The 17,921-nt window shown below is 49.3% G+C and overlaps 1 protein-coding gene across 1 annotated transcript in view; it reads right to left on the bottom strand.

Moving 5' to 3' along the window:
- SNX9 (sorting nexin 9) overlaps nucleotides 1-17,921 on the bottom strand; it is a 110,260-nt gene that overhangs the window by 31,264 nt on the left and 61,075 nt on the right. The window contains exons 8-10 of the mRNA XM_006882811.1: nucleotides 11,149-11,311; nucleotides 10,419-10,572; nucleotides 6,306-6,390 (exon numbers count right to left, since the gene is read on the bottom strand). Of these exons, the coding sequence (XP_006882873.1) occupies nucleotides 6,306-6,390; nucleotides 10,419-10,572; nucleotides 11,149-11,311 (402 nt within the window). The remainder of the gene's footprint in view (nucleotides 1-6,305; nucleotides 6,391-10,418; nucleotides 10,573-11,148; nucleotides 11,312-17,921) is intronic.

Below are 17,921 nucleotides of genomic sequence, written 5' to 3'. Positions count from 1 at the left end.
CCCTACCGCAGGTCCGCAGGCCCTACCGCTGGTCCGCAGGCCCTACCGCTGGTCCGCAGGCCCTACCGCTGGTCCGCAGGCCCTACCGCAGGTCCGCAGGCCCTACTGCTGGGAGTCCCATGCTGGCTTCCTACAGAGAAGAAACGGCTGATCATCAGTGGGGTCAACCTGAGCCTAACGCCCTGTGCCTTCCTGGTGCCTCAGGAGTGAGCGGCAGATCACCTGCTTTCTTCAGGTCTGCTGGAGCACGGGGTGGGGTCCACAATGCCAGGACCTCCACTTCCTGCTTCCAGCTGTCACACTTCCTGGACAAGGCTTGCCCGGACGAGAAAGGCCAGCCATTCCTTCCCCACTGTCTCTGTCTGCGTCCAGGGCAGACATGCAAGCACTGTAGTCCTGCTAGCTGCGTCCTGGGTGTGGGCTGAGCAGGGGTCTCTTATGGCAGGTGTAGATTCGTCCCTTGGAGAGCTCAGGTTCATGGTATGGCCCTTCTGGGTGGGCTCAGGCAGCAGGCTCTGGCATGGGCCATGGCAGCCTCATCTGAGAAGGTGGCCAGCACTGCAGGAGAGGGCTGGGCTCCAAGCAGGTTAAAGCAAACCCACTGGCTTGAGTCCACTCTGACTCCCAGCAGCCCTGGGGAAACCTGTACGGAAGGGGAACATCTCACTTTCCTCCCACAGGTGGCCAGTGGGTTTGAACTGCTGACTTTGCAGGTGGTAGTCGAGAGCTTTAACCACTGTCCCTCCAGGGCTCTTGGTCTGAATCAGATCACTGGAGTTTTCCAATGAGGATACTAAGAGAGGCTATTCCTTGGAAAGGGCTCTCATGCTGGGAAAGGTGAAGAGTCAGCAAAAGAGGAAGATGACTGTGCATGGCCAACTGTGATAAAGGGCTCGAGTGTATCAGACGATGAGGATGGCACAGGGTCAGGCTCATTCACGGGCTTATCAGGAGTCGTACTCGACCTGACGGCATCTAACAATAACAGCAACGAGTGCAACAACAGGGGTGGAGAAGATAAAATAATAAAACCAGCCTGCCCGGTATTCTGTGCTGAGGTCTCGAGAGCTGGTGGGTGAGCGCTGAGCTGCTGCCCGTTCCTGCTAAGCACTGATCACTGACCACACGTTAGCTGCTCCGGATTTGAGCAAAGAGTCAAACAGGAGTGAAAACAGATTGTTGCTGCTGTTACGGCTGTCGAGTTGCCTGCGACTTACAGCAACCCTGTGTACGGCATCTCTGAAAGCTGCCCTGTCCTGAGTCAGTCTCACTGATTTCAACACACCGACTTCCATTGCCACAGTTACTGTATCAATCCATCTCACCCAAGGTCTTCCTCTCCTGTGTGTCCCTCCACCTTTCCAAGCATGATGTCCTTCTCCAAGGAACAGTCCCTCCTGGCACACATGACCAAAGTATGTGAAATGGACCTTCAAAATCCTAGCCTTCAAGGAGAAACGTGGCTCCTCCTTTTCAAGACAGAGCTATTTGTTTTCTTGGCAGTCCATGGTATGTTCAAACCCCTTCTCCAGCACCATAACTCAAAGGCATTGATGATTCTTCTGTCATCCTTAGTTATTGTTCAGCTTTCAGATGAAAAACGAGTAACTGCGCCTATATCAGGTGCACCTTAGTCTCTAGACTAACATCTTTGCTTCTCAGTATTCTGGAAAGGTCCATGACAACAGGTTTTCCCAATGCAATTCATCTTTTGATTTCCTGACTGCTAGTGTTAAGAGTGTTGATTGTGGAGCTGAGCAAGCTGTTACTGTTAACCACCTCAATCTCTTCTCCATCATGATGCTGCCAGTTGGCCCAGTGGTGAGAATCTTTTTCTTCTTGAAGTTCAGCTTCAATCCGTATTGAAGACTGCAGTCCTTGACCTTCTGCAGCAAGCGCTTCAGGTCTGCCTCAAGTTCAGCAAGCATGATTGTGTCGTCTGCATAACGTAGGTTGTTGGTGAGTCTTCCTCTAATCCATCCGGATGCCACCTTCCTCCTCATAAAGCCCAGTTTTCCGAATGATTACAAAGCAGAAAACGCACAGGCGTATCTTGGAGATCCTGTGGGTTTGGTTCCAGATCCTCACAGTGAAGTTGAGTCGCTGCACACAGGGACAGAAACTCCCCTGGACGGGCCTTCTGGTTTCCCAGAGCACAGAAGGTTATGGTGACATTAACTGTAGTCTATCAAGTGCGTGACAGCGTGAATATGATGAGAATCTCCATAATGTGACCAGAGACACACAGTGAGCAAATGCTACTGGAAAAATTGTCAGACTCCTTGGATGAAGTGCTGTCACAAATCTCCCACCTGTAGAAATCACAGAATCTGTGACATCAAACAAAACGAGGTCTGCGGATGTGCCCAGCATTGTGGGAAAAATAAAAAGAAGGGTGGATGCCTGTGGTCTGCATGGTAGGGAGGCCTGGGAGGCCAGGCCGGCAGACAGAGCAGGGCAGACACGGGCCTGGTCCCTCTGGCAGATGGAGCTGGGGTGAGCTGGCTGGACACACAGGGAACGTCACAGGTCATCAAGTAAAGAGGGTGAGGAGCCCCAGCCAGGTTTTAGTACGCGATTAACAGGGGGAACTCTGAGAACAAACTCCCAGAGTCTCTCCCCACAGGGAGCTCAGGTTCGGAAAATTCTCTGAAGGCTACAAAGAAGGAGTTTAGAATTTGTTGGAGAACTCCCTTGGTGTGACTGCGGCCAAAAGAACATATGGATATGGGTCCTGGCCAAAGCCCAGAAGCCGCAGGGCCACACCAGGTGGACGGGCCACTGGGCCTTAGAAGTCAGAATCAGGTCTCTGTCTTCTCTGGGCTCCTCAAGACTCAGCCTCTCCTCAGCTTCCTCTCCTGCTCAAGAAGGCCATATGGGCAGACCTGTCTACAGACCACAGGGGTCCAGTTCTGTAAAATCTGTGGGACAACCCAAAGGCCAGGGTTCCACTGCCTCACCCCCCACCCACTTCTGTGCCCGAGGGGAGCGCTGTGGCTGTGTGTTCTGTTGAGCTGGTTTACATTTCACTGAAATAACACCCCACGTGGAAGACAGGCCACATCACGACAGATGCAGAAGAGACTGAAGCTGTCAGTGGTTTCATACATCCAGGGCAGTAGCAGTCCAGGAAATCCAAAGATGTGTTGCAATGGGAAAATCTGTTGTCGAAGAGCTCTCCAAAGGGCTAAAGAGCAAGGATGTCAGTGTAAAGATTAAGGTGTGCCTGATCCAAACCACGGTATTTTCAGTTAGTTTCTATGCATCTGAAAGTTGGAAAATGAATAAGGAAGACTGGAGAAGAATCGATGCCTCTGAGACTGGAGAAAAATCGATGCCTCTGAGTTGCAGTGTTGGAGGAGAGTATTAAATATCCCATGCACCACCAAAAGAACAAGCAAGTCTGTCTGCAAATGCAACCAGGGTTGTCTCTAGAGACTAGAGTGTTGAAACTTTGTCTCACATACTTTGGGCATGTTGTGAGGAGGGGCCAGTCCTTAGACAAGAACCTCATGCTTGGAAACGAAGAGGGTCAGAGAGAGAGAGAAGGACCCTCAGTGAGATGGACCGACACACTAACAGCAGGCTTGAGGATGATGGTGGTCCCGAGGCTGGCGCAGGGCTGGGCAGGGTGTGGAGCTGCTCCGAGGATCACGTCACTGAGTCACAGCTGATTTGACAGCACATAACAACAACAATAGTATGAAGAAAAGAAATCTGGAGAAAAGGAGAAGAAAAACAGAAATAACCTTGCTCAAACCGCACAGTAGATGAGGATTCCAGTGAGAGAAAAGGGCTGTTGGTCCCAGCACTCTTAACTGCATGTTTCCAGGATTTGTTTTCCAAAATCTGGGGACGAGTAATGTGTCCCACCAGTGTCGCTGCCATGTGAGCAAGTCTCTCCAGAAGCAGGGATTACAGACTAGGACCTCCCTGGGGCTTGGGGCCAGGTGAGACTAAGACCTCATCGGGGCTGGGGGCCAGGTGAGCAGACTCAAGGCTCTCACCTCTCACAGTTTCGAGGCTACGTCCCCAGGGTCAGAAGACAGCCAGACAGGCCTACCAGAGAGCTCAGGAAAGGCAGTGGGAGTTCTCTCTTCTAGAATTTCCTTTGGGACTAGACAACTGAATCGCACAGTAACTCCACCAGCCGTCAAAATTTAGGATGAAACCAGAGGGCCTGGGTGCTGCGCTGTGTATTAAGGTAGGTTCTATCACATATGCTTCTTAGTGCTGTCATCAGTCCCAGCTGTAATTCGCCAGCCCCTTATCTTGATCTACAGGAGCCCTGATACACAGTGGCTAAAGTACCTGGCTATTTATCAATAGGTTGGTGGTTCAAACCTACCAGTCACTCTCTGGGAAAAAGAAATGAGAGTCTACTTCACAGCCTTGGGAACCTCAGGGGGCAGTTCGACGTGGCCCTCAGGGTCACTAAGGGTTGGGATCTGTCTCAGTAACAACAGGCCTTTGTAACCTGACAGACGTTTTACTAGAAAATGAACTCATTCTCACCAGCATGTATGTAGGTAAGACTCCTTGTCCTGGCCGAGCATGTACTGTGCTGGGGAGACCCTAGCCTGTCTGAGGACATGAGGTAAAATACATCTGACATTCTAGACGAGAATAAAATAATCTAGAGGAGGAAAGTACCTGAAGGATGGAGGGAGGGGAAGCAAAGGGCAGGTGGAGGGAAAGACAACAGAGGGTTTGATGAGACACTGTCAATAATGATATAAAACAAACTGTGCATGAAAGAGTGAAAGAAACCCAAATTTTAAAAATAGTATCTACTATGGGAGATGCTAGTTACAATACTAATAGTCTGTCGTTGTTTAAACTTTTTTATTGGTTTGCATATAATCATTCATATATATTGTTTTTTGTACATATATTTTGTGGGTTTTAAAAAAATAGAGTATTTTATCAGGTAGCAGTCCAAAATGGACTCATGACAAATACCAAGGGGATGGGCTTGTTGAAGATGAAGAGGAGTCCATGGAGAATAATGAAGAAAAGAAGGACAGACGTAAAGAAGAAAAGGAATAGTAAATCTCGAAGATTACAGTGGAGAACAGAACTTGCACCCACTTTTTTTTAAAAAGCTATAATTCTTGTTTTCGAAGAAGAATGTAAGCATTTCACTTAAATTTTACTGTTTGCAAGTAGTCTATAGATAATTTTGTTTTAAGTCTTTAACTATCTTGAAAAGTAGTAGACTGTATGTTGGAAATTGTACTGAGATAAACAGAAAATTGTTACGTACAATATTTGTAACTATCAACTTTAAAAACTTGCTGTTTTTGTTACATGCATTGTAATTCTGCTTTGTCTACAAGATACAGTCAAGTACAGCTCTGTGAAAGTTCTGATTCTCTTCTCTCCCTGTTAATGTTTTGTTCTCAGGTAAACTTTAGTTCCACATGCAAATAAATTTCTGAACAGAAATTGCTTATAGAGACCACACTAATTATTTTATCTGTATACATATATTTAACAGTTTTTCCTAATTTGAACACATCACATCTTAGGGTGACTAATTTTTGGAAGTATACCACAGAACAAGTTACATGGATAATAAACCAAGCTAGTTTAACACTTCAAGTGTTTGTAATAACTTGGCTGAAGAATCTTTCCCAGTACCTGAAAAGTTAGAAGCATTGAAAGTTTGAGAAAAATAAAAAACAAACCAACCACAAAACCCAACACTGAAAGCAAGCAGTGACAGAAATTCTTAAGAGCTATTTCTGTTTGGGTTAAAAAGTCATTGTTCTGCTTCCATTCTTAAAAATTTGAGTTATGGTCTTAGAAACTAGTGCATTCTTAAAGGAAGGAAATGGACTTGTGCAAATAAAAATCTCATTTCTGGTGACTAGCACAGTAATAACAACCCAAAACTTGTAATCCTGTTGTTGGTATGCAAGAAGAATATTCTACAAAATAACTGATAGTTTAAAATTCATATACCTAATTTTGTTTTTTTACATATTTATTTGGACATTTAGATAACTGAAACATAGTAAGACCACAGGAAAAGTTACTGAACCACTTATTGTTTATTAGTATTTTAAGTATCTTGTTTTTCAAATGTCATCAATAAAAGTTTTGGCAGGAAAAAAAAATAGAGTATTTGAAATTTTAAAGATCAAATAAAGAACATCCAAACAATACAATGACGCATTAAGTATGCTAACACATCCAAGTTTAAAAACAGTTTCTAAAACACTAATAATCTTGCTAGCTTTAAGAAATTAACAAAAGAGTTTAATTAAAGCAAACACGCAAACAAAAGTGAGCCGACTTACAATGATGGGAATCTTCTCTTTGGGCTTCGCTAGCTGCTTGGCCAACAGATACTGCTCCAGCCCAGGCTTTGCAAATCCAGGAAACCTGACCAGGAAGACGAGCATGTCTGAGTCCTGCGTCTCCCTGGGAAGACCCCACAAACCTCCTCACACGTTTACTTCATAAAATGCTTCAACTTTGTTCCGTCTTTCCGATGCACCAGGACTAGGAAACCGTGGTAAGTGAAACCTAACGTAATCAGATTGTTCAATGGCCAATTAGCCATTTAATTAAGCTTTACCTGGTAAGAGGACGGTTTGGTTACAGAAGGTGAGATATTTATGGATCTGAAAAACTCTTATCACCCAGCAGAGAGTGAAGGGCACCTGAGAAAGATGCCAGTCAACTGTGGGGCGAGGAAGCATCACGTTCACACACGTACGTACACACACACACACACCCCTGAGGCACCAGACAAACCCCAGAATTCCTACCCAGATTCAAGCACCCCCAGCACCCTCCTTCTGGGGGACACACAGTTATTCCAAGAGGCTTCCCTGTGCATCAACGTCAGCACCACTGTCTTCTGGAGCTGCCTTCAGACCCCGTCTATGGGATCAAAGAAAAGTGGTCTCCTTAATAAAGAGATACACATGTCCCATTTCAGGTCTCAACTGTAAACCGTGAACTGTTGAACCAACCCCTAGGTAACCCTCCAGCAGATTTTAAGAGGTGGTAAACTGCACGGGAGGAGAGTGCCCATCCTTCCCCCTTGGAGCAGCTGATGAAGTCAAACTGTGAGCCTCTGGAATTGCAACACAGCTTCTTACCACCAGGCCACATGCAAGGGAAATGTCTAAAATTGTACATCAGTTAGAATAAATACTCAAGCCATTCAAAGTGCTACGTCTGAAGAAGAGATTAAACTAAGGTTTGAAATCCAACAAATATGAATGCGTGTGAATGTGTGTTACTCAAGAAATCAAAATGCCTAAAATAAGACTCTTATTTCTCTAACAAAATAAAGGACAAAATAGTCTCAGGTACTGTGTCCTAGGGAGCTGTGTGGGCCTAGAGGGCTGTTCTACGTGAGAAAGATGGGCAATGTCCTCCTGTGCGATTTACAGCCTCTGACCAGCTGGAGAGTGAGCTGTGAGTCAGTTACTAGTACACAACAACAACTATCCACAAGTCATTTCACCCAAGGCCATCGCGGCCAGGTCCAGGGGTCTTTGCACACTGCTGTCCTCTGTTCTAGACTCACTGCCTGCTAGGCCCTCTTTCTGCCAACTCACTCTTTAAAGCAAGTTCATGACAAGTGAACCAAGAGAAGTCTGAATCTTCAATGTTAATAACTAGGTGGTCAGGGCTGGAGTCTCCTGGTGCAGAACAGGACCCTTCAGAGACAGCAGGGGACAGAGGACAAAGATTCACGTGAAGAGCTCAGTGTCCTAACTCAGCATTACCTGTATGTGTGTCGCCTTCTGCACGTGTCCCCTTCAGCGCAGGGGTGGCAGCTGTGTGTAGGCTGCGCTCCCACCCGCTATGCCCAGTGGTCACTCTCTACCTGTACCCCACAGTGATGAGGAGATCTTTGGCCTCAGGACCTCCAGGAGTTCTGGAGGTGCTCCAAATGCTTCAGGATCAAGGGGCTAACGTTCCTATTAAGGAGTCTTTCTAGAAAATGCTGACGGGGAACTAGAGAGAGAGAATGCAGCGATGGAAACCCCACTGCACACCTCTCACTGAGCGCTGACCAGGCAGCCATGACGGCCGTTCACTCTAGGACTGCACCTCACAAGGCCCTGGGCACATCTGAGTATCTGAGCCCTGCTCCCGAGCCAAGTGTCAGTCCATCCCTGGAACACGGCTGTCATACAAAGTAAATTAACTGGTGCTCAGTGTTACTACCTTAAAACACTTTTTACAACTGCCTTAAGTTTAACTTATTTATAAAATACTGATTAAAATAAAACAAACAAAAAATCTCATGGCACCTTATCCTTAGAGAGCTGGGCTGCTGACCTGAAGTGGGGGTGCCTCTGGATTTGAATTTAACACAAACATCACAGGATGTTAGACTGTTTTCAGCACCACAGACAGACAGGGAGGCTGAGAGAAACACGTCCAAATTAGGGCTCCTCTAGTTTGTCCTGAACTTGGTTTGAAATTTGACAGCAGAAAGCGACTTTAATAAGCCTTTATTTCACAGACGGGAGTCTGAAGTCCAAGCAGGCTGTCACCCCACTCTTAGACCACAGCCAGTGACCAGGTGGAGGGTGGGCTGTGGGGCAACAAAGACCCCTGAGAAGGGTCCAGAGGACCTGGGGACAAGCCCACCCTTAGGCCTAGCTATTCAAATGTGGTCAGTCATTTTTCAGAAAAAGACAGTGATCCTTCATTTTCAAATGGGCCAGAAAGCAGCTTGTGTTTCAGTGTACCCTGTGCTTAGGATGGAAGCCCTGAACGCGACGGAGGACTCCAAGGACAGAGCACGACAGTGATGGGCCAGCCTCGCTGTGTGTGCAACTCTGTATGAACCCACCACCACCATGTGGACACGGGGGAGGAAATGTGTGGTGGAAAGAGGACTCACCCCCCCCAGTGCAATTACATACGCTCAGAGAACACGAGCTGGACCTGACTCACAGCTGACCCCTCCTGCCGGCTCTCAGGAACAGTGACTCTCACAGGAGGAGACTGCCCGGCCTTCCCTCGCAGCTGGTTCATCCCAGCCGTGTGCCTTTGGGATTGCAGTGTAGCTTCTCATCATTGGGCCACCAGAGCTCCTTCACAGTGTGTGTGGGACTCACTAAATGTACACCTAGTAGGTCTACACTGACAGTGATAGGCTGAACATTATGTTTCCCATTTTTCCCAGTGGAGGAAAAAATGTTAGTAATTTTAGAAAATAAAGCTATTTTAAATAGAACATGTGCCCCTGAGAAAGAGCCTTCTCGAGGTCCTACGCACGGTGCCTCCTTTCTGACACCAGGATAAACCACAGTCACCCGCAGAACCTGCCTCAGAGGCTCTTTCCTGACCCAGCAGAAGGGGTGACGTCTAGCTCGTGGGGCTGCAGGGTCAAGTGAGTGTGTTCACAAGCCACTCTCCACACTTCCCGGCACACACACAAGCCACTCTCCACACTTCCCGGCACACACACAAGCTACTCTCCACACTGCCAGGCACACACGGGACAGTGGTTTATAAATAGAGAAAAAGGTGACAGACCAGCTCTGTTCTCATTGTTGGCTTTCCTGTGGTAACAAAGGTAAACAAAACCTCAAGCCCACTCCCTGAACCAGCTCTGACTCGCAGCAACCGAATCTCCTCGGGAGGAGATTGCCTCCTCCCCCAGGGAGCAGCGCCGGCTTGGCTCTGTGAACCTTTAGGTGAGCAGGCTGACACCTTACATGCCATGCCAGCTGGGCTCCGACACAAAGGTCCTGGGAGATCATGATATTAAAAAAAGTCAATATTCCACCATTGTAGAATGGGACTGACATCAGGGTTGGGGTGAGACTGAGAAAAACTGGATAAATTATGTATACTGTATTGAAACAGATGAGGAAGAGAACAGATTAAAAGCGATATATGATAGGGTATTATGGTTATCACAAGAATCCAGAATGAAGGCTGCATAGTGGAGTGTACTCAGGGCGGGGGTTGGTATACCAATGTAGGAATTTTTCTTCCTTCTTTTCAAAGGGAAGAGCGAACTGGAGGGGAGGGGCAGGCAGGGAGAAAAGTGCAACAATGAATGAATGAATGGAAATCCAAAATCTCTGTAAATGTTCATTAAAATAAATAAAATAAAATAAAAAAAAGAGAACCGTGATCTAGGAGGGAGGGAGGAAAATGCAACAGTGAATGAGTGAAAATGCAAGTTTTCTGTAAACTTTCATTAAAATCATAATAAAAACTTATTAAAAAAAAGTCTCTGCTGGAGAAGGAGGAACAATCTCCTCCTGTATCAGTCAGATCTGATTTGACAGTACACACAAAAAAATAATGAAATAAATTAAAAAAAAAAAAGAATCACTATTAAAAACAAAAGCACATCAAGATCCCAGTGTAAACGACCGTGTGGCCCCACAGCACGCCGGCGGCTCCCTTGGCCCCTCGCTCACTTGTTCAGCGGCAGCTTCATGGACGACGTCCCGGCCCGGCTGACCCCTCGCTGGGCACCCGCTGCGTCTGCGGATTCCGTGTCCTTGAAGTAAGGTGAGGACGTGGACTTGGGCTCATCCCAGTCTTCATCCCAGTCGTCATCGTCACCCGTTGCTAGAGCGAGAACAGGAGATCATCAGAGAAGGAAACCAAAACAAACACACGCCCTTCAATCTCCTGACCAGGTCAGACTTAGACAGAAGCTGGAGGGATGGAAGCGGACTGAGGTACTGGCCTCTGGAGGTGAGGACGGCCAGGTCCTCTCAGAGCTGGGGCTCGTGAGCAGGAGGGACCAGTTCCTGGGGAAAGACCTGCTGAGCAGAAGGTGGTCAGCACGCAGGAGAAAGACCCTCCGGAGGTGGAGGACCGTGTGGCTCAGCTGTGGGCTCACGCACAGCAGAGATGGGATGTGCAGGCCTGGGCAGCGTGTGGTCATGCCGTGCGTGGGGCCGCTGTGATCACAGTGCTCCCCGCTCCTGACAACACGGAGCTCCAGTGCAGAGGCCAGGAGTGCTTCTGAGCCTGGGAACCTCTGTGACCCACACGGGGAAGCCCCCCCCCCAGCTCCTGGGACAGCTGTGTGGGGTGGGGGTGGGGGGGATACAGGACACCTGACCACTGACCAGCATGCCTGGGAGGAGACGGGTGCACACGGAGAACACCTGACACAGCCCAGCCCCAGCCCCGTACCTGGTCCTTGGTAGGCCTGCGGGTGGCCAAAGGCGGCGTCCCAGTTGTTGGAGTTTCTCTGGGCGGCGGCACCCTCGGGCTTGGCTCCCCAGCCGTCTGTGCCCTCCCAGTTCCCAGGTTTGGATGCACCCCATGAGGACCAGGGGTCACTGCCTCCACTGACCTGTGCAGTCAAGGGATCAAAAGGAGAAAGAGGGCTCATGACTTCTGGAATCTTCTAGTCGATGACACAGGAATGACAAGACAGTGGAATACAACACGAGTGCGGAGAAAATCCACTGGTGACCATTTAAGACTATTTTAATTCTTAATACTAAAAATGACTCAGTATGGAATCTGATGCAATAATCCCGACTCTTTACCAATCACGCACGGATCAGAGCACACTGTGTTCCCTGGAGTTTCTAAGCGATGATTTGGGGAACAGACCACCAGGCATTTCTAGATGGATCCAGTCTGCAGTCAAACGCAGAGCTGCTGACACCATCAAGAGAGAACTGCCCAAATGCGGCATTAATCTGATTTATCACTGATGACCTTTAGTCTTATTTACACTGGAGCCTTAAAAAACAGTAATGAAACAGCTACTGGACACGGTCACAGGCCCGCCTGCCACTCTCTTCTCCTGTCCCCACAGCTAGGCCTGCTCCGAGCCCTGTGCCCGCTCCCAGGCTCTCACGCTTCCGTCACCTGTGGAAATCACAATCACGTCCTGGTTTTTTCCTGCCCATCCAAACAGAATCACCCTGTAAGCCTCTCCGCTTCAATGCTTTGTTTTCCTGAGATTATCACGTGGATTACAAGAATCTGTTTCATTCAACGTTGCTGCTCTACAGTAATATGCTGTATTTTTAGCTAAGTTTTTATTTGTATTTTAAAAATAATACATGTACAGATTAAAACCAACACTCAAAATCATAGCAAAACAACTGCAAAAACTCAATGCTGTTGAGTTGGAACGGACTCACAGCTGACCCTCTCCTGGGCTTCTGAGGCTGGGAAATACACAGGAGGAGACTGGTCATCTTTTCCCCTCAAGCTTCCCGTGGCTTGAACCACCAGACGCTCAGCGTTTGGATCAGTGGCACTACTTCCTCTGGAAAAGGATAATAATGTCCAATAAAAGTCCCTCAGTGAGGTGGACTGCAGTAATGGGCCGGAGTGCAGCGGCGATGGTCAGACGGGCAGGATGCATCATGTTCTGCCCTACTATGCAGGGGTCAGTACGTGGAAGGGCTGACTCAGTGACAGCACCACCGCCCTTTGGCCTCGTCACTCTCACAAAGTCCTTGGCAACAGCACACACCCACCCAGATCCTTGTTTTTAAAAACACGTACACAGACCCAGAGGTACTCCCTGCCCTGTATTCTTCATGGGACACCAAGAAACACTGTCCAAGACAGATCCCCCCGATGGCTGGTGCCATTTCCCACCGCGATGCCACGGGCTCCACCAGCCATTTCTCGGGAACATCACCCACCTGGCCTGGTCTTCGCTGCCCTTATCACAGGACTTTTCCACTCTGAGTGCTGCTGCCCTGCACATGTTTAGGCACCTTGTCCACATGCCCGGTGGATCTGCAGTCCCCAGAGGAACAAACACTGTGTGAAGAGGATGCTTCTGCAATGAGGGATTCTGTCCAAACGCCTTCCAAGGGGGCTGCACACAGCTCCCCTCACTCCTCCAAAGCACACTGGCTGGCTTGCTTATTTGTGCTAGTCGGGCCTAAGAGGGCAAGCGATACTCTAGAACAATTTTGAAACTACTGTCCCTTCAAGAGATTTCACTGTTTCATTATTGATAATATAAATAAAATCGAGAACATCCAATACAAGGCACTTGGGGCCCGAGCCAGCGGAGGGCTGTGGAGCGCAGAGGGGGCACTGGCCCGACTCCCCGTGCCCGTCCTCCACGCACCTCCACCTGGAAGGCATCCGCGCTCTCCTTTCCCCTGGGCTGGCCTGAGGCTTTCACGCCACAGTCTCTGCTGTGTCTGGAACTGACTTTAGAGGAAGCAGTGACGAAGGCTTCAGCTCACTCTTCCTCGTGGTCACTCGGCTGTTCTAACACACTATTTCCATACTGACCTGGAAGGTCACCTTTAGCACATCTGTAATTCGGGCCTATTTCTGGACTCTTCTATAAACGAGATGATCTGACCTTTAACATTAGAACAACAGGCTTAAAAATGTGTTGTGTTTGTGTTTGAAACATCTTAAGTCTACAAATAAATCCAAGGAAAATTCAGTATGCCCTATCTTCGTAATTACAAAACAGAATGTTTTCCCAAGAATATGGAACAGGAAGATTTTTTTCCCTTCTATCAAGCCCTTCTCAAGAAGAAAAAAAAGTGGTGGTAACTAAGAGATAGAGCTTTGTAAGAAATCAGGCCAACTGTCTACTCTCCCCCGTAAAGTGTTACAGTGGGGAAGTTAATGCCCCAACTGTCTACTCTCCCCTGTAAAGTGTTACAGTGGGGAAGACAACTGACTACTTGCTTCAGATGATTCTCCCGGAAAAGGGAATGTTTTACACACGGGATATACAGAGACTCTTACATCTTCAAAGGAGAAAAGCACAGTTCCTAGGGTTTTACTTGAACCAAGTACAATGTTCATTGCTGTCCAGGCAACTCACAGTGGACCGTCCAGTGGGATTTCATGGACACGAACAGCAGGAACAACTTCCACTCCATGACTGTGAACTCTTCATGGACTCAGCTGATAAAATGACTCAGAGCAAATGAGATGAACTCACAGCCTCAACAAAGACGTGCGGGCTAATGGCCTGGTGATTGAGGCTCATTCAGGCCAGCAAAATGCCCTCTGTAGTTTTTGTTCAGGAGTTTCAAACTGCCCGCTATGCTAAGAGGTTCTATTTCTGGAAGCAAACAAAACTCTCCAAAAAGCACACACTTTCTGAATGAGACTGCAGTGAGTACAGACAAGAAAGCAGCATCATTTTCTCGTCACCATATGAGTAGGACTGCAGGGAAAGGCCTCTCAGATGGTCAGTTAGAGGACAGAGGTGGCAGACCAACCACCAGGGGCAAGGCCTGGGTCAGTCTGATGGGGCCCAATCCACACTGTGTCAGCTCAGGCAAGGATTCCAGACTCGATTCAGGAAGATGGTTGGAGGCAAATCAAGGCACAGAAGACTGGGCGGCTAGATGGGAGCTTCTGGAAGCTGCCCGTATATAGTAGAAGTGGAGGAGCACAGGAGACTGGAGGGTGGGTGGATCGGAAATCCTTTCCTGAACCTGCAGGGCTGTGAAGTAAGCAGAGGCCACGCGGGGTGGGGTGGCCGGTTGAGGACTTCGGTTCTGAGCCGGCCTGGCTGTGAGCAGCATCCCCACTTGGTGTAAGTCAGCGGGGCCAACTCAGGCAGCGGGTCTCAGTCTCCACTCCAGCTCAATGGGTGTACCATCGCCTTCCTCTCAGGGGTTTGGCACAGGCTATCTGACTGGGGGGGGGGGTTTGATCTTGAGCAGCAGGGGAAGCGTGAAACCTGTGGGCAGTCCTCTGATGTGGGGGAGTCCCCACTGAGCAAGAGCAAACCCGCTGGTCTACTACAGGGGCAAAGGTCAGACAGGCCCAGGGCCAGGTCAACTTCCACTCACAGAGGTAACCACAGGCACGTAAGGTGGCTGGTGTCGCCTTTCCAAAGATCTACTTCCTTCAGATGTGAAGACAGATGGCGCTCAGAGAAAGGCTTCCTCATCAAGTCCAACGGCAAGCCTAACTCCAAAGACTTCCTCACCCAAGTCCAACAGCAAGCCTAACTCCAGGGCTCTCGGCACTGGGTACGTGCCTGCTGAGCTCTTGGTCTCTCCAGGGCTTCGCCCACCGCAGCAAACGCCCTCCTAGGAGCTGGTTAACACCCTCTCGTCTCTTTGCCCTGAACCCCAAGAACATCTGGGTCCCCTCGACAGCAGACGCTCGGTCAGGTAACTGTGACGGCTCCATCCTAAAGGCCTCTTCCGTATGCCCCCTACCTCTCCCTTCTCCCCCATTTCTACCGTGTGGCGTCTTCATCCTTACCTCTCCGTATGCACCAGGTATCATGTTACCAAACACCTTGTGACTCACATGCAACTGTGTGTAAATAAACCCCTAAGCCCCTCCTGAGAGCTCCCTGCTGGTGGTGTCAGGTCACCAAATCTCCGACAGCTTCGCCCAGACGGCTTGCCCGGGAAATCCCAGCCACTTCCCCAGGCTCCAGCGTTCCCAAGGAGGGCTCTGGTTCCATACCTTACCTCCTACAGTCACCGCACTTGGGAAGAAAAGGGTTGAGCGTCAGAGTTACAGAAGGACTGATTTTTGTCTTGCATTCAAGTTTGAATTTTACCTTCTTGATGGAAGAAGAAGGAGGAGAAGGAGAAGACGAAGAAGGTGGTGATTGGCTGAGACTTTCAATATAGCCAAAGTGAGCCAAAATATCCACCTTAAAACAAAAGAGGTGCCCAGTGAGTGAAAAAGAAGCTCATCAAAGGCTTTCACTAAAACCATGACAAGTCATGGCAGGGTTAGAGTCCCTGGAAAATTCCAGCATGCCACTCACGTGCAGACCCTGCTTGACACCCCTCAACCTAGGGGCCACCCACACAGACACTGCCTGACACCCCTCAACCTACAGGTGACCCACACAGACACTGACTGACACCCCTCAACCTACAGGCCACTCAGACACTGCATGACACCCCTCAACCTAGGGGCCACTCACACAGATACCGACACCCCTCAACCTACAGGCCACCCACACAGACACTGACTGACACCTCTGAACCTATAGGCCACTCACACACTGCATGACACCCCTCAACCTAGAGGCTACTCACACAGACACTGCATGACACCCCTCAACGTATAGGCCACTCAAATGCAGACAGTGCATGACACCCTCAACCTACAGGTCACCCACACAGACACTGCCTGACACCCCTTAACCTACAGGCCGCTCTATGCAGACAGTACATGACACCTTCAACCTACAGGTCACCCACACAGACAGGGCCTGACTCCCCTCAACCTACAGGCCACTCTCATGCAGACAGTGCCTGACACGCCTTAACTTAGGGCTCACTCACACAGATACTGCATGACACCCCTCAAGCCAGGGGCAGTAGGTTATCTTCAATGCACTGGTGCACTCTCTCACACTGCAACCACTTGCAAACAGCACAGCAGGAACAGAACAAAGATCATGCGAGTAAAACAGCCCAGAGGAAAAGCATTAGCGGAGCTTTAAAAAAAGAGTTTAAGGTCTTGATTTTTTGCTGTCAAAGGCACCAGTGACCTGAGGGCCTAGCCACACGAGGAAGCCAGCTAAGGTGAGCGGAAGTGCCCACCCCACAGGAAGTGGACACGGAGGTGTGGTGAGCCCGCCCATGCCAGCTCAGCGGGGCAGCCCGGCCTCAGCTGGTCTCGGTCACCAGCGTCACGACTGGCTTGTTGCACGGCGTCACTGTGTAACAGAGGATGAAGAGGCTCCTCCTGGGACCAGTCAGTGACCAAAGCCCAGCCCAGCCGTCAAGGTGACAGCTTAGGAGCCAAGTGCCCGGGCTTCAAACGCCAGCTCCACCAGCTTCCGGTCGGGAAGTCGTGACTACTGCCGTATATGACACAATCTGCACTGTCACAAGAACACGGCAATATGCTCATTTTCTCACTGAAAAGAAACCTGGTTTTGGAAATCATTATGAGGCAAAGTAGATAATGAAGACAGAGTAGCAGGAGATGGATTTGAATATCCCATGGACTGCGAAAGAACGAAGAGATCTGCCTTGGAGAAGTGCGGCCGGAGTGCTACAGGCAAGGATCGCACACTGTGGGCACGTCGTCAAGAGAGGACAGTCCTTGGAGAAGCAGAGGGTAAGGGAAAGGAGCTGGACCGGCACGGTGATTGTGAGGACGGACTTGAGCCCAGCAGACTGGGAGGCGGTGCGGCACGGGGAGAGCTTTATCTGTTGTGGGGACGGGGCTAAGGGACAAGAGTAAACCCAAAGGTGTCGAACAAAAACGGAAAATCTCATAGTGCACTAACAGATCTGAAAAAGTGTGCAAACAAGACATCAGACAGTGACAGGGAGGACCCCGAGAGACGGGAAGTGAAGGGGAGACTCCCAGTGCGCCCGTGTCTGCCTGCAGAGGGCCCTCCAGGTTAGGGAGCTGGGGAGCCCGGGTAAAGCTCAGTCCCTGTGAGTTACAGAGGTGGGGTTAGATGCAGGGTTGAAGGGGAGAGAGCTCCACAGAGAGAAGACGTAACCACAACTTGGACATGGGAATGGGGGTCTTCAGTTTCGCACATATAATGCTCCTCTAACAAACGGCTGTTTTTAAGAATTCTTAAAGAACACGAGTCCCCAACTGCGGGTGACAAGCACAGGCTCTGATTTTGCAGTTCTGTGATCTCGAATGCTGCTGCTTCTATGGAAACAGACCCATAAGGAGCACACTCCCAAGTCAGACAACAGATCTGACAAAAACACAGCAAGGCCCGGGCACAGGGATGCCTGGGTGACACGGAGACCTGGCTCCAGTCACGGGCCCCCAGAACAGAGGCAGCGGCAGCGGCAGCGCACTCTCTCTCAAAGGAGGGGAGACCCTGGAATAACTGGACTGACACGCTGACTGTAACAGTGGGTGGAGTGATGGGCAGGGGACACTGTATTTCCTGGTCTGTCTCTTGCACGGAGTCAGCTTCCCAAGTGTGATCCAGGTTTGAGAGTTCAGGAAACACAGGAAGTATCATTAAGACAACTTTTCCTTTGGTT

The sequence above is a fragment of the Elephantulus edwardii genome, unplaced genomic scaffold, assembly GCF_000299155.1.
Source record: "Elephantulus edwardii isolate Elephantulus edwardi_28Jun2011 unplaced genomic scaffold, EleEdw1.0 scaffold00024, whole genome shotgun sequence".
In the NCBI taxonomy this organism is placed as follows: domain Eukaryota; kingdom Metazoa; phylum Chordata; class Mammalia; order Macroscelidea; family Macroscelididae; genus Elephantulus; species Elephantulus edwardii.
This window is presented reverse-complemented; position numbering and strand designations above follow the sequence as displayed.